Below are 22,322 nucleotides of genomic sequence, written 5' to 3'. Positions count from 1 at the left end.
GCAAACACACATCCACCCAGTCTGTGTTGTAATTGATCAAAAATCAGAGTGAAAAGTCTCAGCCACTGACACATTCTCTGTTGTACTTTGTTTCCTGTGCTGTTTGCCCTCCAGTCCCATCTAGTTCTGCCCATGTGCTTTGAATCTTGATTTATCAATGAGAGGCCCCTGGCTTAGAGAAGAAGGGGAGACGTCATGAGTGGGGATTGGAAGACTTGATAGTCAGAGGTTTATGACAGGAAAACAGCAATGGGTTCTATTCCGACTCTGCACCTGTCTGTTTCCTTGCGCTCTTATTTTCAGGAGCACAAGAAAACAATTTTTTTTCACCCAAAATTTGGTGGTGGCGACGACTTATGCTGTTAAGGAATGTTAACTTTTCTCTCTTTTCCTAGTTTCCATGGTTACGAGTTGATCAGAGGCTCATTCTGTGAGTAGTTCGTGCCTCAGATGAGGGGTTGCAAGGCATAACTTGAAAACTGTTCTACAAATATTCAATTTTTCACATATGTACAGTACTCATCTCCCATGTAGTAGAGACTTGTGTTTTTGGGGTAAACTGTCTTTCTGCAATGAAATGCTGCAGAAGGGGATCCTGAGTACTGAATTCTTTTGAATGCTTGCAATTTTCTACATTTGATGTAGCCTTAATATCTTGTTTTGTTTTGCTTTTAGATTTATACTTCATTTGGATTTGGTCATTTTCAGTGTTCATTCTTTTATGGATTTGGGACAATAGTGGAATATTGTTCTGTGCACTTTGGTTGTTTACATAGAAGTTACACAATTCATAATATATTGGTAATATTAGAATTTTTCTTTTCATCTAAAGACTTTTATGACATTCATTTTACGCTGTTACATCTGATCTGAGCAGACAGAATATAGAGACCTTGTAATCCTAACATCAAGCAGGTTAAGCTTATATTCACCTAAAGACATCTGACATTGTCAGGATTTGTACAACCTTTTAGAAATACTACAAAGGTTGTTGCTGGAGGGTTTGGGTGTATCATACTGCATCAGGATGATAGACATCAAATATATATACTGAGGAATGGTGTCAGTCAAAGAGGATTCATCTGAAAATCTTTTTGCAAGAACTGTAAGTGACAAATACATGACAACTGCTATTTTAAAGTCAAAAAATTAAATGAAAAATTGCATCTGGGTGAGACGCAATTAAACTTTATATTCCATGAAAACCAAACACACTTCAGAAGAGTGCAGTAGTTCAATCACATCATTCTGTTAAACTATTAAAGTTAATGGAGCCATCTCTTTACGGCTGATGTAGAATATAAAATGTCCAGTATTTCTACAGCATGTGGTTGAAGCTGTGAAAAGGTGGAGCTGTTATATAAAACATTGTGGAGATGGCTGCGATTAAACTATGTGAAGTATCACATATTATGATTATGCTCAGCAGTGCAGGAGAATATTCAGATTACAGTGACAGGACTGTAGCTTGTATAAACACTATAAGTAGTGGGAAACAGTAAGCCTGACTCTGTCCCGCAAATATAGTATAACTAACACCTAATTAACGTCATGAATTAGACAAACAAGACCTAATATTATAATTACTGAGTTCTAAAGGTCCTGCTAGGAGGATCTTCTTACTTCTATACAGTCAGCTAGTTTCATTTTGTGTTTATAAACACACATTAAATGTCAGGTAGATAGGTAGATATGTATGTCAGGTAGTAGAGCTGATATGTAACGGTGTGGCAGGATGAAGAAACCTTTAAATGTTAGGGTGTTATCACACACGTCTTATTTTATGTATCTCAGTACAAAGACTTGATGTTGTCATGTTGCAGCATTACATTTGAATGTGAAAAAATGTGATCAATCTGTGCTCTTTCCCCGTGTTTGTGAAAATAACTTAATGACAGACTGATAATTACATCCTGCGAAGGGGGATGTATTATAATTACATCTCGCTTCAAAGCAGTGATGTTTTGTAATTATCAGTGTTCGTGTGTTTGTCCGTATGTCTCTCCGTCCGTTAGTCCGTTTGTCCACCAAATATCTTCACAACCGTTGCGGATTGAAAGATGAAAGAAAAAACACATTACTCGGGCGGCAAAGTGAATGAAAATGAGATGATGACCTTGACCTTGAGAAAACTAGGTCTAGGTCAAATTTCAACTTTTGTATTTGGAAGGCAGTCACGTGATACCTTACACGCATTCTATTGGCTGACGGCAACCGGGAGTGCGCTATGTTCTGTGAGTCTCGGACTTCCGTGAGACACAAAAGTGCTTTAAACAGTCGATAAGAGTGTGGGAAAAGGTAATACAGATAGAAGGTGGTCTAATATCAGTGTGGGGAGGGTTCATAAATGTTTAAATTACTGTAAATAATTAGAAAAATAGTTTGTCGCTCTATCGCGGAATTGGTTAGTTCCGCGAGGAATGACGGCGCACTGTATACCTTTTTAGGTACACATCTCTGAAACCTGATGAGATATAATCACAAAACAAAAATCAACATTTTCTGGAAGTCAGAGGCACAAAAATGTGTAGGTCAGGGTAAAATGTGGAATTCAGGGGTGTCGCAGGATGTTGCAATCCATGACTTGCCGTGTTGAAAACGGCTTCAGTCGTGTCGTCCTGACAGACTAAGTGGATTCCACCCCACCAGAAATGATTGTGGCCCAACTTCAAATCACTAATCGGCTGAGTTTTTCAAGAGTGGTCATAAAGAACGTCTGGAGTGCAGCAAGTGTTTTGAATTCATATGAAGTGCAAAGCCATCTGTTAGCACTGCGGAATATGAAGAATGAACATAAATAAATTAGATGTTCTCAAGTAAAATGCAAAATTTTTGAAATGACAAAAGATTAATGTTGAACAATCAGTTGTTGTTTTTTAAATTTAATAATAAATAGTCAATTTATCATTCTCTGGAACTGGCTTTTATGGATGTGTTTGATTATGTTTTCACTTTAGCTTTTGCTCTTTGCATTCTGAAAGAATTAGTGAACTTTATCATGGCATTTCAATATCACTACAATTCATAGTGTTTTCATTTGACATGAGAAAATCATTTTTTGTCTGATGTCAGTTTTGCAGGAAAGTAGATTTACTCCTAATCTTTATTGACATTTTTCATTTCAAGTCATTTTTACAATCAGACACAATTCCATTAGGCACAACTCTATATCTTTTTGCACTACATACTATAATTCCATTGCTCAAAAAAACAAAACTGACTCCGCTGTGGTCTCCCATCATAGCTGAAGTGTTCATGCAGATCCGATGAAAAGCGTCATTTTGGCCACTTCCACATTCTGGACTACTTCTTATCGCAGGTTGACAGACAACATTTCCCAGACAGTATCACTCAAGAAAACAAGTTTTTTTTTGCCTGGACCGCCATCATTTAAGCATGACTTCACCTAATGTTAAAGCAGTCCTCTAGCACTGCTCTCAGCTTGTGCTGCGCTCAATATGCTTGTTAATCAATCACACCCATTTTTTTGCTACCTGAAATGTCATGTTGATCAGTGATTCACAATAACACCTTTATATACATGTGTGTGTTGTGTAGGAGTTTGCCACCCTGACAAAAGAGCTTAACATATGCCGGGAGCAGCTGCTGGAGAAGGAGGAGGAAATATCTGAGCTGAAAGCTGAAAGGAACAACACCAGGGTATGTGTGTGCGTGTGTGTGTGTGTGTGTGTGCGTGCGTGCGTGCGTGTGTACGTGCATGTGTGTGTGTATTTGTATATACTGTATGTGTGTGTGTGTGTGTGTAATCATGTGCATATATCAATGTGAGCATGGTGGTGGTTGCTAATGAGGACAAAAGGTGGTTTTAAGCTTGAAATTGGTGTAATTTTTTTCATGTTATTATTAATTTTTATTTTGCGTTTTTGTGTGTTCCAGCTGCTGTTGGAACACCTGGAGTGTCTGGTGTCTCGTCACGAACGTAGTCTGAGGATGACTGTGGTGAAGAGACAGGCACCCCCACCATCTGGAGTCTCCAGTGAGGTGGAGGTCCTCAAAGCCCTGAAGTCACTGTTTGAACACCACAAGGCTCTGGATGAAAAGGTGGATACAAGCACGTACACACACACACACACACACACACACACACACACAAACACAAATACAGACTGAACAAAGGTATTTTCATCAGCCCTGTCACACACATCACTTTTACTGTTCAAAGAATGTCTTTTAAACTGAATTTCTATCCTTTCTCTGTAATGAATTCTGATCGGTTCAATTTAGATGGTTGGTTTCTCCTCCTTTAAATGTCTATTTATCAAACAGTATTTCGGACTTTCACAATAAAAGGCATTGTTGCCAAAAGGCTTTTATTGTTAATCAAGAACATTTAAGATTTTTTATTTAAATTACCAGGGGGAATTGAAAGATCAGAAAAATTCCCCTCTGTTTAGTTGTAGTAAACATCTTCCTGGACACTATTTGAGAGTTACTAGCTTTACTAGCAAAGTTGATTGACACTAAATCTGTTTCCAAATTTAACTTTTTTTGTCATGATGTGTGTGTTCTTGTGTGTGTGTTTTGTAGGTGCGTGAGAGGCTCCGGGTGGCTCTTGAGAGGGTGTCCACCTTGGAAGGACAGCTGTCAACGACCACACAGGAGGTGAGCCCAATGCTCAGCAGGCCCAGCTGAAAGGTTGCATTATGAAAAAGTAAAAGTTGAAAGTGAAAGTGCCAACGCTTTTGTAACTAAACTAATCACATAGATTCATAAGATAAGCAGACCCTTTCTTCTCTTCTTTCTGAGCACAAATTCTATTTGTTTTAATGTCAAATATGGTACAGCAGAATTTCTGAGGCTTACTCGCAGCCTGAGAGCCAAGATTATGAGTTTTGTTCTTGGATTCATTGACAGAAACAAAACACACAAAATATTTGACTTTGTTTTTTTTTCATCCAATGGTTTTTTTATTTACTTTTTAATCTACATTTCAGTTGAACATGGTGAGACAAAGGAAAGACGGTGACTCAGTGGAGCGAACAGATGGATCCAAACCAACATGGAAGGTCTACCTGGCTCTGTGATTGTTTTTCTGCTCTGTGGTTTAGTTTATGTCTGCCTGTTGTGTGTCTGTCTGCTGTCAACTGCCATCTCTCTTATTATTTCCAAGACCACCCATCCATTCACCACCATACCATAGTGCATATAATTACAGCGAATTTTGACTTTAGGCTTGTTTGTTGTGAGTTTTTTTTAAATTTTCTTTGTACTTTTCTTTTTTGAGTTTGTATAAGACTTCCTCCCAGTTTTGTAATTTCCGGCTTTTGCTTGAAATCTCACTGAATTAGGATTATTTAGGTTTTGGGTTTTTTTTATCATTCTAACAATAATTGGAGTGTTTTTGTTTTTAATGGATTGGACAGCTGAAGATGTGATCTTTGAAGAGAGTAGGGGGTTGGACATGCATCAGGGGTGGGGATCATGAGTAGCAATCAAGCCCATAACCAGTGTTTGAGGACGGAAGCCTCTGTACATTGGGTGCGTGCTTAAACCACTGATGTGACTATAGTCCAAGTTGCCCACCTATTATTTCTACCAGCCCACCCAAACATAACTGGTTAGAACTAGCCTCGATTTTTTCTGTTCTCCTATGGATGTAGTGAGAATGTGATCAAACGATGCATGTTAACTAGTCTGCTTAGAATAGAGCATAGAGACAGTATATCTAACAATTTCAAAGCATTTACTGTATAAGTACTATTTCCTCCGGGATTATTAAAGTATCTATCTATCTATCTATCTAATGACCTCGTTGATTTGTTCTTTGATATAAACTCATTAGAAACAGACAGGTGAAATAATATTTTGTAAATAACTGAATAATATTTTGTAAATAACTGAATAATATTTTGTTAATAACTGAATTTTTTTGTCGTGGACTTTCAGCTATAGACAAACCATCGAGGCTCTGTGTGAGAAGAAAGGATTTGCTTTTCTGTTGCTGAATAATAACACTGCTAACATCCCTTTGTGGACAAAAACTTCAATCATTTTTCCATAACAGTAAAGGTGTGCCCCCAATATATAAGTGTTATTACACCAATCTTCTGTAAATTAATACATGATAACCTGTTAAGACTGCAATTTTTCCAAAAATAAACCTGTGCCCTGCCTGTAATAATCACCTTCGTCTCAATCGTGGTTTGGCGTTAGAGAGATAGTAGTAGTGGAACATGGCATTAGTTCATCCTTCTGAGGGTGGATCATGTAAGCGTGCTTTACGCGGTAGAAACTACAAGTCTGCAGATAGAAACAGAATAAAATTCTGTCTGACTTGACTTTGACATTTTTAGGCTTCAGTGAAGGTTAATGATTTTCAATCCATGTATTTTAATGTACTCAGTTACCTGATATATTTTATGTTCGTATCTGCATGGTCCATGGTCGGGATTCTTTTTTGCATCTATATTCCCTAGAGTTGTTGTTGTTTTTTTTAAATATTGTATTCTTTGGTATTTCATTAAAACATTGAAAAAGCTCCATCTTGCAATTACAAACTTCAAAAGAAATTACGACTCAGCACTCAAATTTAAATATAAATTTGATAAATTAGACTAAAATAAAATAAAATGTGTTCACAACTGTCAGATCGGTCTGAAGTTGCTGAGTGAGCAACATCAGAGCTTAAATCCAAGTTCCCACCTCTGATGAACACCTCAGGTAAATGAAGCTAAATGTGGAACCCCAGCTCTCTATCTCTGTCTTCTTCGGACTGGGGCAGGCGCTGAAACAATCACTCATTATGTATCTACTGTATGTCTGGTTCAGTCCACAGGGAGTAAGAAACCTCCCTGTGATTACAGTAAACATCAGAGATTCTTTATATCTGCAGGGAAATCGCCTGTCTGGGCCGGTCAGCTAAGAAGGGGCAGCATGAGGCCCTTATATCATAGTTCCTATTTATCTGATAGCAAAATCAATCTTAATGTGCATTATTTATTTTATTTTATTTGATATTCTTTTACTTTATTTCTGTGAACTGTATTATACTATTATAATCAATACTTTTGGCATTAAATAGGATTGTGTGGAACAAGAACATTGGATCAAAGTGGGATTACAGAGAGAAACTTAATGCAGCTATACTGTAAATGCTCTATGGAAGTATCTTTATGGCATGTATTTTTTCAGTAGTAGTCCAAACCAAGCCTTTGAGTCTATTACTATGCATTTTCGGTCATATTAGATTGTGCGATGCTATTTACATCTTTATATGGTCCAAGGCAGTAAACCTATTTAATTCATGCAGCAAAAAATTCTCAATTTCACAAACCATCAGGTGTGTTTTCTTTCACGGCTTCACACCAGTCAACCCTCTTTCTTCCAGTGTTTTCTCATATGTTTATGCTCCTATAAGGTATTCATAAGCAGGCAAAAATGGACAGTGAGGGAATGGAGGGGCTCCTGCTAGCTCTGAGTGCCCACTATGTTGCCCGTCTGATTATGTGTCCCTAAGGGTTTGTTTAATTAAAGCCCTGGAATTAACTGTACTTTGAGCTGAGAAGAGAAACAACATCAAAAACAACAACATGACAGTCTAACAGCCTCCCATAACCCCACCTCTTATGAATAACAGTCAATACTTGTTTATCTAGGCCATCCAACTTTATCAGTCCGACAAGAACTTTCCAAACCCACCTAACATCATGCCCATATATCACTCAGATCAAATTCATGTGTGGAAATGAAATTTGTTTGTGCATATACATACAGATATAACCTCTGTTTGTCCCCCACCCACACCCCACAGAGGCTGCCCAATGGCTCCATAGACGCCCATGACAGCAGCAGTCGAGTGTCTGAACTTCAGGAGCTGCTGGACCGGGCCAATAAAGACCTGTCCCAGAGCCGTGAGCACTCCACCTCGCTCAACGCCCGTTTGGTGGAGATGGAAGCCGAACTCGCAAATGCTCGCAGAGAACTGAGCCGCAGTGAGGAGCTGTCAATCAAACAACAGAGGGAGCAAAGAGAGGTGATAAACCTTACGTGTCTTTTTTTTTCTTTACAACATGTTTTGTACTTTTCTTGTAAGCTAATCACAAAAACACAAAACAACGTGATGTACGTAAAGGCTTTTCTTTTGACTTTGCTGCCGTGGCCTCACAGAGAGAGGATATGGAGGAGAGGATCACAACATTAGAGAAACGCTACCTGGCTGCTCAGCGGGAGACCACGCACATCCACGACCTCAACGACAAACTGGAGAACGAACTGGCCACTAAGGACTCACTGCACCGGCAGGTAATGCACAACAGCTCCAACTGTGGAGAGGTGAAAAAAGCATGTAATGAATACTTAATTACTAAGTAAACTGTCGTTCACACTCACTTTAAGTCTCTGTTACATTACCTAATTCCACAGGTACCTGAATAGGAGTTAAAGGTCCAGTTTGGAGGATATGACATTTTCCCTTTAGCAGTCACAGTGGATAGTCCTCTTAAAATACCCTCTGTCTCCTGTAACCTCCTCCCTCACTGCATCCAGAAACCTCCTCAGTTTTATTCATTAATAATCACCCAACATTCAAAATCATTGTGTTTTTATCATCTTGGAATGAAACTGTCTACACAGCAAGCTGGACCTCCTTCATTTTGTTCCTCCCATCATGTCAGAATGGGTCGCGTGTTTCTGGTGATCACGCTAATATCCCACTGCTGTCTTTGTGTGTGTGTGTGTGTGTGTGTGTGTGTGCATGTGCATGTGTGTACATATGTCAGAGTGAGGAGAAGGTGCGACAGCTACAGGAGATGCTAGAGATGGCAGAACAGAGACTTGCTCAGACCATGAGGAAGGCGGAGACACTTCCAGAGGTGGAAGCCGAGCTGGCGCAGAGAGTAGCAGCGCTTTCCAAGGTAACACACACACAGACTTTCAGATGTAGACAAATGATATCCATGTCATAAATTAGTATCAATATCTCATGATACAAACTGCAAAGGAAACACACAATCACACTGTCAGCCCTCACAGATTGAGGATTTATTTGGGTCTCCCTCTGCAGGCTGAGGAGCGCCACGGCAACGTGGAGGAGCGGCTCAGACAGCTGGAGTCACAACTGGAAGAAAAGAACCAAGAGCTCGGAAGGGTGTGTGTGTGTGTGTGTGTGTGTGTGTGTGTGTGTGTGTGTGTGTGTGTAGATGGGCACACACCAGCCCTACAGGGTTTTTCTGACCTCTCACTTTGGTGTGTGTGTGTGTGTTTGTGTGTGTGCGTGCGTGCGTGTGTGTGTGTGTGTGTGTGTGTTGATGCATCACATTGGTTGGATGCTTTGATTCCTGTCTCTATGTTCCCTCATGTACACAGGACAGACACACATGTGAGGAGCTCTCCATTTTTCCAGTGTGTGGTTGTGATTTGAACCAAATCCACACATTGTGCTGCACCCCCCCGCCCGCCCGCCCGCCCGCATCTAACAGACTGATTGGCTGCTATCTTTAGATGAAATAATTCATGCTAGACTAATTTCTTTCCATCACTCTGTGACTTAATGGCAATACTTACTTAAAACGGCACTCTGCAAATGCAAATTTCTGTAAGTGTTGATTTAATTAATGAAGTGACTGAAGTATGTACATTAAACATTACACTTCCCATTTGAGAAATGGTGTTTAACCCCTTTTCATCGTCACATAAATGGCTGTTATTAAATCATTCTGTAGCTGTGGGATCCATTGTTGGCCAGGAAGGCCTGTATCTGGCAGCTGGTGATCTTGGGCTATACACACACTCCGTCCTTTGATCCATGTAGAGATGCAAATGGAGTCTTTGTCAAAGAGAAAATGTAATGATAACATTCCCCTCCCCATGTGGCTCTCTCTCTGCTCATCAGGCGCGTCAGAGAGAGAAAATGAATGAGGAGCACAACAAGCGTCTGTCAGACACGGTGGATCGTCTTCTGACTGAGTCCAATGAAAGACTGCAGCTCCATCTGAAAGAGAGAATGGCTGCTCTAGAGGACAAGGCAAGACTTGTGCACACACATTCATCTGAGCAGCAGCTCATATCGCTGTTGTTACAACAAATTAATATACAGCAATGCCTTTTCCTACTTGAATAACAAATTTGTCTTGACACCTTTTCATCATTTGCTCCTGCAGAACTCACTTATTCAAGACCTGGAGAACTGCCAGAAACAACTAGAAGAATTCCATCACACCAGGGTGAGCACAGCTGAAACAAATCCCCTCCTGACTGACAGCCACGTCTGTCTCGTCACCTCCAATATAGATGCCCCTCTGTAGCACATCAGTACATTTGTTCAATACCGTAATAAGTACTCTAATCTAGTACTTACACTCTAGTTTAGTTCTCTTTCAATTCCAGTTAATGTCTGTAATTACTTAATATTGAGGTCTAACGTTTGGATATTAAGGTGAAGTTATAGAGAGATAGATACACAGACAGATGATAGATAGAGGGATGGACGGATGGAAGGATGGATGGACGGACGGACGGACGGACAGATAGATAGATAGATAATGTCTAAAGGTGTAAACCATTGCTTTGCATGTTGTGAATTAAGTATCCGACAAATGTAAAGAATTTAAAAATCGACACACAATGACTTCATCTGACATTGTTTTTGCTATATGCAGTAATAACAATCTAAATAGGCATAATTTAGACAGATAATTTGATCAGATAATTTGATCGGTTATATTATGATAATGTGGCTCGTTTTGATATTCATTCATCTTCAAGCCGCTTTTATCTGTAGCGGATTGTGGGAGGCTGGAGCCTATCCCAGCTGGCTTAGTGCATAAGGCGGGGAAAACTCCGTGCATGACGCCAGTGCACCGTGTCATTTTGATATGTGTTTTCTGTTGTCAATAATTGTTTTGCTAAGCTGGGCTTGCACTAGGAGCTAGTATGACTAAGCCACTGTGGCTCAGTGTAAAAGAATTGAGCAAGCCACAAAAAGCCACACTCTGTGTCCAAGACAGTGGCGCACGGTCGGGCGACCAACACTCGTCGCTGGGGGGCGTGGGGGGGTCCGGAGGGCCTCCCCCGGGAAATTTTTAGAAAATGAATTTAGAAAAATTTTCCTGCATTCTGGTGCATTCTGAGGGCAAAATCTTCTGTTCAGTTTACCTACAAAAATACACTAAAGTCAACAGTTCAAGCTGAACTATCTTTATTTCTATCCTACTGTATGCAAGAATAAATGTGAGATTCAACAACTGAAAACTTCCATTCACTATGTGAAGATACAGTCATACAAAATATTACTCAATGTTTACTTGTAAATTTTACTTAGACTAGAACACATTTCAACTTTGACCACCACCAACACCATTGGTATGCCATAGTTTATTTTATTTATTTATTTTTTATTCAATAACATGATTTTTCATTTCAATTTAAAAAGGCATATAAAATATCAAGCGAGGTGAATACATATTTACATGCATCGCTGGTTATTCCTGCTGGTCATAGGGAACAAAAGTCTAAGACTACAAACAAGTATTGATAATATCTTTCTTTTACCTCCTGATCGGTCTGTCACCACTCCTCGCCCTCTCAGCATTCACCATTTGTTTATTAATGAGGACTTTAACACAAACTCTACTATAAAACCCTGGATTCTTTTGATCGATCGTCCTCGCCTTGTTGTCACAAAATTTGCGGGTTCAGCTTGTAAAAAAACAGTATTATGTTTTTCATTGGACGAGAGGAGGTCATGACCCGAGTGCATGTTTAATGATCGGGAGCGTTTGGGTCACTTCGGCTAAATTCCGTCGGCATGCGGAAATAGCGGCGCTAGCGCGTTCGCTAAAGGAAATAGCAGCGCTCGCTAGCGGAAGTAGCGGTGCTAGCGCCGTTTGATAGCGGAAATAGCCTAACGGAAATAGCGAGCGCCGCTCGCTAGCGGAAATAGCGAGCGGCGCTACCGAGCGAAAAAGTTTTAGCCTTTTTACCGTAAAAATAAGAACACCACTGTGGCTACACAGTCTGAAAACCTTGTAGCCAATCTGGAATTTACTTCGCCTATGGCGAAGTGGCGAATGGCTAGCGCAAGCCCAGCTAAGTGACCAATTTGCTGACTGCTGTGATGTTAATGTTCTCATCTTAACAAAAAAACAAAATACTTAAACATTCCCAAACATTTTTCACAAATCCTTGAGACTTTCTCTTGCATCATCACCACTTATACCAGTGCTAGTCTAAGTGCATTTTACTATTACATGTAATAGAGAAGTGCCATCGCGCTGCTACTCAGATCTGAATACATTACCCATAATGCCCCTCTCTCCCTTAGGAACGACTTATTGGGGAGATTGAGAAGTTGAGAAATGAGATGGACCACTTAAAACGTCGCAGTGGGGCGTTTGGAGATGGAACTCACCCGCGGTACACACACACATCCTCACAGCCCGTCTTGTATGCATACTCTTAACATAACATTGTGTTCATTATTGATGCTAGATGTGTATATGACCTCAGGTCTCACCTGGGTAGCGCCAGCGATCTTCGCTTCTCTATGGTGGAGGGCCAAGACAGCCACTACAGCACAACCGTGATCAGGCGGGCACAGAAGGGCAGACTGTCAGCGCTACGGGACGACCCAAACAAGGTGTGTGTAATGTTTTCTTGGGACAACTCCACAGCTCCAAGCTTACACTGAGCAGACTGCCTAACCACGTACAGCTCACTACCAGCTCATGTCTGCTTTGCGAACTCGTTTCAGTGCTTAGCCAAAGTCCGATGGGCATCATGACTAACTTGCCATTCTCTACTAACCTCTCTGTCTCTCTGTCTCTTGTTCACCTGCTGCCATGGACATGCTGTCTGATGTAAGTTCTCTTGTCATTCATTTCTTTTCATGGCTGGCCACATACATCCACATGTGTCACATAACATTTTTACATGTTTAATCAGAATCAGTCAAACTGCATGTTAGAGATCATGTGTGCTGTGTGCAGGTGTGTGCGGTATTTGAGCAGGACTACCCATCTCTACGTGGAAGCGTCAGCCACCTCCTCGGCAGCGACATCGAGGCAGAGTCGGACCTGGATGACGACGTTAGCTCCACCCTGCTTTCCCCCAGCGGCCAATCGGATGCTCAGACTCTTGCTCTAATGCTGCAAGAGCAGCTTGACGCTATCAATGAAGAGATAAGGTGCCAAATCACAGGCACATTAGGTGTCAACACATGGCAGTCTTATATTCCCCAGTGGGAAATAGGGTCAGTGAAGTATTAAAAAAACAAGATAATTACAAGAAAGGGCATATTTTGAAGATGCTCCAGGAAATAATAACCCTGCTCTTTCATCTGGCGAATGCGGTTCATGAAGGCTTGTGGCCAAACAGGATGCTTCAGAGCTAATAGTGGCAGCAGATATGATAACATGCAGATAGGCCTTGTGGGTCTTTGGTTCCCCTTCCAGCTCGAAGGATGCGATCTGCTGCACTTCAGGGTAAACAGTGTCCTCTTGTGACATCACAATATGCTTCTGGCTAGGACATTAAAATTAGATGCAGATTATGCTGCAGCCAATTCATACTCAAATAATATCCAACTAAACAGTATTATTATAATCCCTTACATACACATATTCTTTCCACTGCAATGCATTTTTGACATAAATAAATAGGTTAATGAAAGTACAGGTCCTACTTCCAGAGTTATGGAGAAATATTTATTTAAATTTTTTAGCGACTACTGAATAGTTTCACTAAAAAATTTATTTCATTAATCATAACAAAATATGTGTGCGTCATTAATTAATTTACAAGATATCAGCAGTAAAAAATAACCATTATTGTGTATGTGCAGGATGATCCAGGTGGAGAGGGAGTCGGCTGACCTCCGCTCAGATGACCTTGAGTCTCGCGTGAACAGTGGCAGCATGGACGGACTCAACGTGACTCTTCGACCTCGGGCCCTGCCGACTTCTGCCACTGCTCAATCCCTGGCATCATCTTCCTCCCCGCCCACTAGTGGCCACTCCACACCTAAACACCACTCACGCAACACCAGCCACCATCTTGGAATCATGACTCTGGTCAGAGTTCACGCAATTTAACTGTTATACATCACAAACGGCGTTAGGGGTGTTGTAAACCACTGAATGCTTAACTGTTACTTTGCTTTATAGCCAAGTGATTTGAGGAAACACCGCAGGAAAGTAGCGGTAAATATGCTAACAACAGAAATTGTTAACAGTTTTGGTCTGACTGTGGTTTTTGTGACTGAGTTGTGCTGCTTTTGTGATTCTTTTAGTCTCCAGTGGAGGTGGACAAAGCTACTATCAAGTGTGAGACCTCACCTCCCTCCTCCCCCCGCAGTCTACGACTGGAATCCAATTTTGCCCAGTTCACAGGAAGTCTGGAGGATGGACGAGGAGGGTAAACCCACACAATGTTTCTGAATCCTATTATGACATCATTAGTACCAGGGTGCGACTTGTTGGGGGGGGGGGGTCCCATCCCACCCCTTTGGTTTTTAAATTTCCACCTCTGCTGAATGCATTTTACCCCGTGGGTGTAGAGGGTAAGCCCAGCTTTACCTGAATGATGCACTTCCTATGTCATCAAAAGTCAGACACGCCACTTTATGTTGGATTACTCTGTTTTATTTTCATTAAGTTTCTCATTTAACTCGACTAAAAGTTAACATCAAATGGCAATCTCGATGTACGTGAACATTCATGAAATCTTAAAAGGTCACATGAACTCCGAAAACTGTACATTAGTTTTATATTTGCTGAGTTATTCTGACATGACATGTAAAATCTAATGTATGAGGTGTTAATGTTACGTTTTTCAGACTGTTTGTATTAGCCTAAAAATCCTCTCGTCATGTTGGTGTGATTGGCCCTTATCCATGGTCCCGATTAGGACGTCTTCATCATCTTCATCTTCCCCATTGTGGCCGGCACAGAAAATTAAACATTTCATGTCTTGTGTTAAATATGAATGTTAAACTGTTGGGAATTTAGACTCATAGGGGATACTGTTAGTCTAAAAGAATTAGCCCTGTTGATTGCTTTTTTTTCATGATTACAAACAAAACATCACCCTCTGTTTTTTTGACAAATCACACCTTGATTATTACCTACACTGTGTCTGATTGGCTCGTAATGATGATGAAAGGCCTAACATTATATAAGTGCTTCCAATGAGGAGCTATGTCAGCACAATCCTCATTGTTTCAAACCAACTCAAGGCAAAGCAAGGGCAGTCATACCATTTCCATAGTAGAACTTTTCAGTTCACTTCAAGCTGTAGACTTTAGTCTAATGTAGTGTGCTGTGATCTCGTGTTTGCAGCAAGCAGAAGAAAGGCATCAAGTCATCTATTGGCCGATTGTTTGGCAAGAAGGAGAAAGGGGGTCGACTGGAGCAGACGGTATGCAGGGATGGGCAGCCCCTGCCAGCCTTATCAGGTCTGCTCCAGACTACAAAACCCACACCCACAGTGATGCAGTTTATGGGACATTGGGAGTGATTTGCAGAGATATAAATTAACACTGTTTTGCTGGATTTCAGACTTTGATATGGCTGTTGGCGATACGATGACTCTGGGAAAACTGGGCACACAGGCTGAGAGGGACCGAAGGATGAAGAAAAAGTAAAGCATCCTTCCTTTGTCTGACTGCCTGTTTTTTAATGTCATAATTTTTTTTTAGATTTCGTCTCTCTTTCTTCATGCTACCTTTCTATGTCCTTCCCTAATTCCCTTTTCAGACATGAACTTCTGGAAGATGCCAGGAAAAGAGGCCTAGCGTTTGCACAGTGGGACGGCCCGACTGTTGTCTCCTGGCTTGAGGTAGTCCATTAATCTCTTTTAGGTCTGCCAACCTTACATTTTCACAAAACGTCCCTCTACCTTGTTGCTGTTCCGTATCGAATAGAAACTGTAATACGGTGATATCTAGCGCAAGACAGGCCATTACTCTCTGATCTGCAGTCCCGTCAGCCTCTTATCTGACTGTGCGCGGTGCCAGTGATGTGACGTCGAGTATCTTTACGACTCTCACCAGCTGTGGGTGGGTATGCCGGCGTGGTATGTGGCAGCCTGCCGTGCAAACGTGAAGAGCGGAGCCATCATGTCAGCTCTGTCAGACACGGAGATCCAGCGGGAAATCGGCATCAGCAACCCTCTGCATCGGCTCAAACTCCGCTTGGCCATACAGGAGATGGTGTCCCTCACCAGCCCATCTGCACCACTTACCTCCAGAACGGTGAAATAATACAGCAAAAGCACCTCTGAATACACCATGATCACACATTCACAGCTGTCTGATCACAACAGGGACGAATGAGCCTAGAAAAGATTAAATCAAGGTTTATGAATATGCACGGTACCCTTCACACAACACTCAACATCCTCCTCAACCTTCACTCTGCACCCTTTGGTGATGTCATGCTCTCCTTTTTTTGGTCATCTGTTCAGATCTCAGCAGATATGTCTGCAAGCTAAGGTTTTTTTTTTCCTGTCTGAGGCTCTATATTTAAAAGACACACAAATGGAACCAGATACAGTGACACACTACCTGCTTGAGACACACACACCCTCCATTGGCATCACTCAACAGTGTTTGTCTGTGCTTGTGTGTATTTGTGTCTTTGCATGTGGTGGGCTGCACTGCGTGAAAATATACACAAGTGCATTCTTGGGGGGGGGGAGTGTGCGTGCGCGGGTGTGTGTGTGTGTGTGTGTGTTTGTTTGTTTGTTTGTTTGTTTGAATGTGTGTTTTTGCCCTCTGAGCAGTCGTCCGGAAATGTGTGGGTGACTCATGAAGAGATGGAGAACCTGGCTTCCTCCACCAAAGCGGTCAGTACCATCTGGGTGCTCCCCTCTCCAGCCCACCCACTAAACAGTCTGTCACACTCACACTGCCCCTCCCACCACCCCAAACACAAAACACACATGTAATATTTAAAGGGCTCTTTCTCCAGACCCCTTTAAAGTCCCACTACCACACACTCACTAACACTCTTTTGTGTTCCTTTCAGTATATTTAACTGGGTGTTGGATGTGAATATTATAACTTGGTGATTAGGTGTTTATAGTTAACAAGTGTGATTAATAACTGATTAATTACAGAGTAAGAGCTGTGTGTATTTCTGAAAGTGCATTATGTGTGTCTTTGGCTATCCTCTCTCTGTCTCTCCCTCTCTCTCTCCCTAACCTTGTATCCTCTCTCTACCGTGCTGCCACTCAGGATAATGAGGAGAGCAGCTGGGCACAGGTGAGGTTGCTGATGTAATAATGTATGTGTACACACTCTCTGAAACAAATGGCCACAGTCCTCACAAACTCATGCGAGTGTTAGTCTGTGAACTCATTCCCTATGCATTAGTCGGGGAAATGGCAAATTTATGATCCCATATCTCAGTGATTTATTTTGCTTGCTCTATCAGGTGTTCATCAGGGTCGACATAAGTAAAGATTTAAACAAAGTGAAACTGATTCAGCGTATGACTTCTACACATGGCTAATTTGTAGTCGTCATTCCTGATTAAGCCGTTACTTAGGAATGCATTCAGTATTTTAAAAGATAAAAACCCTTAATTCTGTAATCTATGCATATAGTTCAATAAGCCAGACATGTAATTCATTACTGATACAAATATAAAAGACAACCATAATCGCAATGACAATGGCCGAAACTGTCAAAATGCCACCAATGCGACTAATTCGAGCAGAGGTTTTGTTCAGAATGCTGATCAAACCATTTTTTCTTGCATGATGCTTTAGACAGACAAATTCTATTATCTTTAAAATATTTTTCATGAGATATATTTAAACTTGGCAGCACAGTGGTACAGTAGGCAGTACTGTTGGCTCACAGGACGAAGATTTGGGGTTCAATTTCTTTCTGTGCGGAGTTTTTATGTTCTCCTTGTGTCCGCGTGGGTTCTCTCTGGGTTCTCTGACTTCCTCTCGCCTCCAAATACATGTAACTTAGGTGAATTGATCACACCAAATTGTTTGTATGTGTGAATGTGTGCATGACTCCTAGACTGTCTACAGTATGTATGGCACGTGACACGCTGGCGATGTGTCCAGGGTGTACCCCGCCTCTTGCCTGTAGCCAGCTGGGATAAGCTTCGGCAGACATGTGAACTGCAAGGTGGATAAGTGATTGAGGAAAATGAATGAAAGAATGAATAAATGAATGAAAATTTTCACTTTTCTCTCCAAAGAAATCAGAAGTGCATAAAAAATTCTTTCGTTATAATTCATTTCCATCATGTAATGACGATGAATCTATAAACACTGCACTGTGCCCTGGACCTGTGACATCTAACTGGAATGCAGTCATTTTATTGTTACTAGTTCCATGTGTGCGTTTGCTGATGCATCATCTCATGAGCATATTGTAGTCCTGAAACAGAGAGCAGACAGCACAATCTTTCCTGCAGTCTGGATTGATAACATCATGTCGTCTTCACTGTGTAGACTCTGGCATATGGCGACATGAATCACGAGTGGATAGGAAACGAATGGCTTCCCAGCCTTGGCTTGCCTCAGTACCGCTCCTACTTCATGGAGTGTCTGGTGGACGCGCGCATGTTGGACCACCTGACCAAGAAGGACCTGAGGAGCCATCTCAAGATGGTGGACAGCTTCCATAGGTATGTAGCTTTCTTAGCTTAGTTTGGCTGCTGCTTTATCTCCCTTCTGTTAAGTGGATTTGTTAACATTTGAGATGAGAAGGCTAATGATGCAGATGTGCCTGTGCTTTTCTCTCAATGTGTGCGTGTGTGTGTGTTCGTGTATGTGTGTTCATATTGCTGTGCATGTACAGGGCCAGTCTGCAGTATGGGATTATGTGCTTGAAGAGACTCAATTATGACAGGAAAGACCTGGAGCGCCGGAGAGAGGACAGTCAACACGACATGAAAGGTAGACTTAACACACACCTTGTTACACACAGTGACAAAACAAGTACACAGACACACACACACACACACACACACACACACACACACACACACACACACACACACACACACACACACACACACACACACACACACACACACACACACACACAAGCTGCAAGTGCTTTACAACCATGCATGCGTCCAGTGTCTAAGCGGGTCAGAGCACCACCTAGTGGTCTCATGTGATATTGCCATGTTGGCTTGAATCTTGAAACAGCTGCACTATAGACTGTCAAAAAGCCAACCAAAGCAGGCCTGCAATCTTATGATCCAAAGCTCCACATACCAGGAGTACACACACATGCACACTATCACACACATGCACATATTTAGATCCGTCCAACTCTTTCGCCCTTTTGACCTTGAGTTCTGCACATGAACTTGACTCAGCTGTCATGTCAAATCACAATCCTGCCCTGATTACACACATGCACACACACACACACACATACACACACACACACACACCGCCTGTTCCAACTTGGAAAGCTAGCTGACAGCTGTGCTTTGAGTGAACAAAGGGAGCGTGCCAGTGAGTCGACATTGTGAACAAGCACATTATCTCCCTATCTGTGTCTCATTATTTGTCTTTCTAGGTTTTACTTAAAATTAACTTGTTAGTATTTGTTGCATCTCTTTCTTCAGACGTGCTGGTGTGGACCAATGAGCAGGTGATCCACTGGGTCCTGTCCATCGGTCTGAGGGAGTACAGCAACAACCTGCAGGAGAGCGGCGTTCACGGAGCGCTCATCGCTCTTGATGAGACCTTTGACTACAGCAGTCTAGCACTCATCCTGCAGATCCCTATGCAGAGCACACAGGTAGGTATAGAGAACCGATAGTGACAGGAAAAGGAAAAGGGGGAGGGGAGGTAGACCTGTGGCCTCAAGCTGGAATCAGCTCAACTGCTGACTACATTTTGCTGCTCTACTATCAAATGTTCTCTGACCAGAAAGTTTGTTGGTCTCACTCTGAGTTGGCTTAAAGGAATTTCCTGGCCTACATAAGTCTACAAATTGTCCTGACTTTCATATTCACAGGCAGTCAACAGCATCAGTTCTACTCTTATCCACCACTAGGTTAGGGTTAGAACTGATTCTTTTAATCTTGGAAGTGTTTCGCTGACATTTGGCCTTCAGCTGCTGTGTGGTCGCTTTAACCCACAGATTTTCTGTGTGTCCCGCTGACAAGATTGTGTGCATGTTCTTTCAGGCACGGCAGGTTCTGGAAAGGGAATTCAACAATCTGTTAGCCTTGGGGACCAACCGGCGTCTAGAGGAGGTAACATCTCAAGCAGCCGCGCTGACCAGGTACAATATTGATGAAAAAAGCCGAATTGTCGGACTTCTCTTTTATCCTTGTCCTGCCAGGGTGGGGACGATAAGTCTTTTCAACGCTCTCCATCGTGGCGCAAGAGGTTTAGGGCACGTGAGGGAGGAACGGGGCTGGGCATGATGGCGGGCTCCATGGAAACATTACCTGCAGGATTCCGCATGCCGGCTATGTCCATGGCTCCTTGTGTAAATTTGATGCCCAGGAAACAGCTCCAGCCTGAAGGTGCATTACAATACTAACACACCCTTTTACCTCAACTTCTGTATTTTTAAGTGTGAATCTTTTGCCATATTTCCACTGCGTAGTATCGATTCTACTCACCTTTTTTGGTTTGGCATACTTTTTTAACACCACCTCCAGTGTGGTTCCAATCAAGCTGAGCACGTCTTCAAAGGCCAAAAGAAACATTAAAGATGACTGATTGGTCGTTGTCTTGCGCACTTGGAGTAAGCTGCGCATCACAAATCATCAGCTTTCATGCTCAAACAGCAAAACTACTTTTTTAGTGGCTGAAAATTTGTTTTGTAACAGCTGCTAGAATGAGGAATCCAGATGTTCCTCACTTGAGTAGCTGATGAGAAGATGAGAAGATGTAAGTCATGGCAGTTTCACACTGCGTCCACCTATCCTGAGGATGTCTTATACGTGGAAAACAAGTCAATACAGAGTGAAGCCGAGTTGAAGCAGGACCGCGCAGTGTAAATGTGCATTATGTGTTTTCTACTTGTTCTAATTGACTAACTGCATGTTGTGTCCATTCTGTTCTGCTGTGCCCAAACCCGTTGTACCATGTGATCTGAAGCGCCGCCCCCAGCGCCCCCAAGACTTGATCCCTCGACAGTGCGGACCTATTCATGCTAACTTCTCTCTGCTTACTAACAGGAGCACTAAAGCAGGTAACATGGAGGGGAAAAACAGTCTAAACCTGGTGAATCTAAAGATCTGCGACAAAATGGACTTTTGCTAAGAAGATATTTTCATTTGAAGCTTTTTTAGGGGTTGTTTTTAAAAAAAAAACTTTTCTTGTCTTGTTTGTGTCAAAGTAAAACCAGGAAGCAGACACGGATGCTGTTTTCTTCTCTTCCAGTGCATTCTCATTACCTATATGGACACATGCTTGCGGCCTTTTGAGAGTGATATGCCAAATCTGGAGAGGAAGCGCTGGGTGCCACCGAGGTGCAGAGGGTCTTCACACCCTCGTCGCCCAGCCTCGCCCTCCACCCTTCACCTCTCAACTCTCCTCTCGGACACGTGCAATACAGAGGTCAATCCTGACCTCTGAACTCATTGGCTGCGCTTGCTGCTGTAAAGGAGACTCATCCCTGTCTCTCCAAGTTTAACCCAGTGCTCCCAGTAACCTTGCTGTTGTGGTGTTGTGCTCCTTCCTGGTCTCAGCTGTGGGTTTTGTTCTGGTTTTAATCTCTCCACATGGCCAAGTCCAGACCATTGTTCTGTGTCATCACGTCCTAAACATCTCTAAAGTTAGTTAGTTGTATAAAAAAATGATGTGAAGGCCTGGTGACAAGTCATTGATTTGGATTTGAGAGTGATGAATACTTGTATAAGTGGCAGATCACTCTTCACATTGCCCTTCTACCGGTTATGCAAGGTATTACTCATTTATTGTCTGTACATAAAATGGATAACATATGTTTTTTATAGAAATATTATATATATATATATATATTGGAAATATATATATGGAAAATCATATAATTGCTGTATGAAACCCAATGCCCTGTATTCAATAGTGACTGTTTTCTCTCTCTCTCACTTGCTCTCTCTCTCTCTCTCTCTCTCTCTCTCTCTCTCTCTCTCTCTCTCTCTCTCTCTCCCTCCCTCTCTCTCTCTCTCTCTCTCTCTCTCTCTCTCTCTCCCTCTCTCTCTCTCTCTCCTCTCTCTCTCTCTCCTCTCTCTCTCTCTCTCTCTCTCTTTCTGTCCATGCCGGACCTTTGTGTCTTACTGTATGCTGTAATTGTGTGAATCGTTAGTGAGAGGGTCTCACTAAGAAGGGTGTGTGTTTCTACATGGACTCTTCACAGGTTCATGGGTCCAATTTCAGACTTT

The 22,322-nt window shown here is 42.0% G+C and overlaps 1 protein-coding gene across 1 annotated transcript in view; it reads left to right on the top strand.

The window, feature by feature from the left end:
* Positions 1-21,875, top strand: part of ppfia4 (PTPRF interacting protein alpha 4) — a 55,269-nt gene extending 33,394 nt beyond the window's left edge. The window contains exons 4-31 of the mRNA XM_068315382.1: positions 3,559-3,660; positions 3,898-4,062; positions 4,549-4,623; positions 4,956-5,027; positions 7,772-7,993; positions 8,128-8,262; positions 8,739-8,873; positions 9,023-9,106; positions 9,851-9,982; positions 10,119-10,181; positions 12,281-12,372; positions 12,466-12,595; positions 12,945-13,141; positions 13,799-14,027; positions 14,121-14,156; positions 14,246-14,370; positions 15,294-15,409; positions 15,513-15,594; positions 15,711-15,792; positions 16,007-16,207; positions 16,738-16,800; positions 17,192-17,218; positions 18,433-18,608; positions 18,782-18,879; positions 19,566-19,741; positions 20,133-20,201; positions 20,291-20,477; positions 21,343-21,875. Coding sequence (XP_068171483.1) covers positions 3,559-3,660; positions 3,898-4,062; positions 4,549-4,623; positions 4,956-5,027; positions 7,772-7,993; positions 8,128-8,262; positions 8,739-8,873; positions 9,023-9,106; positions 9,851-9,982; positions 10,119-10,181; positions 12,281-12,372; positions 12,466-12,595; positions 12,945-13,141; positions 13,799-14,027; positions 14,121-14,156; positions 14,246-14,370; positions 15,294-15,409; positions 15,513-15,594; positions 15,711-15,792; positions 16,007-16,207; positions 16,738-16,800; positions 17,192-17,218; positions 18,433-18,608; positions 18,782-18,879; positions 19,566-19,741; positions 20,133-20,201; positions 20,291-20,477; positions 21,343-21,386 — 3,315 coding nt within the window. The 3' untranslated portion in view covers positions 21,387-21,875. The remainder of the gene's footprint in view (positions 1-3,558; positions 3,661-3,897; positions 4,063-4,548; positions 4,624-4,955; positions 5,028-7,771; positions 7,994-8,127; positions 8,263-8,738; positions 8,874-9,022; positions 9,107-9,850; positions 9,983-10,118; positions 10,182-12,280; positions 12,373-12,465; positions 12,596-12,944; positions 13,142-13,798; positions 14,028-14,120; positions 14,157-14,245; positions 14,371-15,293; positions 15,410-15,512; positions 15,595-15,710; positions 15,793-16,006; positions 16,208-16,737; positions 16,801-17,191; positions 17,219-18,432; positions 18,609-18,781; positions 18,880-19,565; positions 19,742-20,132; positions 20,202-20,290; positions 20,478-21,342) is intronic.
* The last annotated feature ends 447 nt before the right edge of the window (positions 21,876-22,322 follow it).

The sequence above is a fragment of the Antennarius striatus genome, chromosome 5 (assembly GCF_040054535.1).
Source record: "Antennarius striatus isolate MH-2024 chromosome 5, ASM4005453v1, whole genome shotgun sequence".
Lineage (NCBI taxonomy): Eukaryota > Metazoa > Chordata > Actinopteri > Lophiiformes > Antennariidae > Antennarius > Antennarius striatus.
The sequence above is the reverse complement of the archived record's forward strand: the minus strand, read 5'-3'. Positions and strand labels throughout refer to the sequence as shown.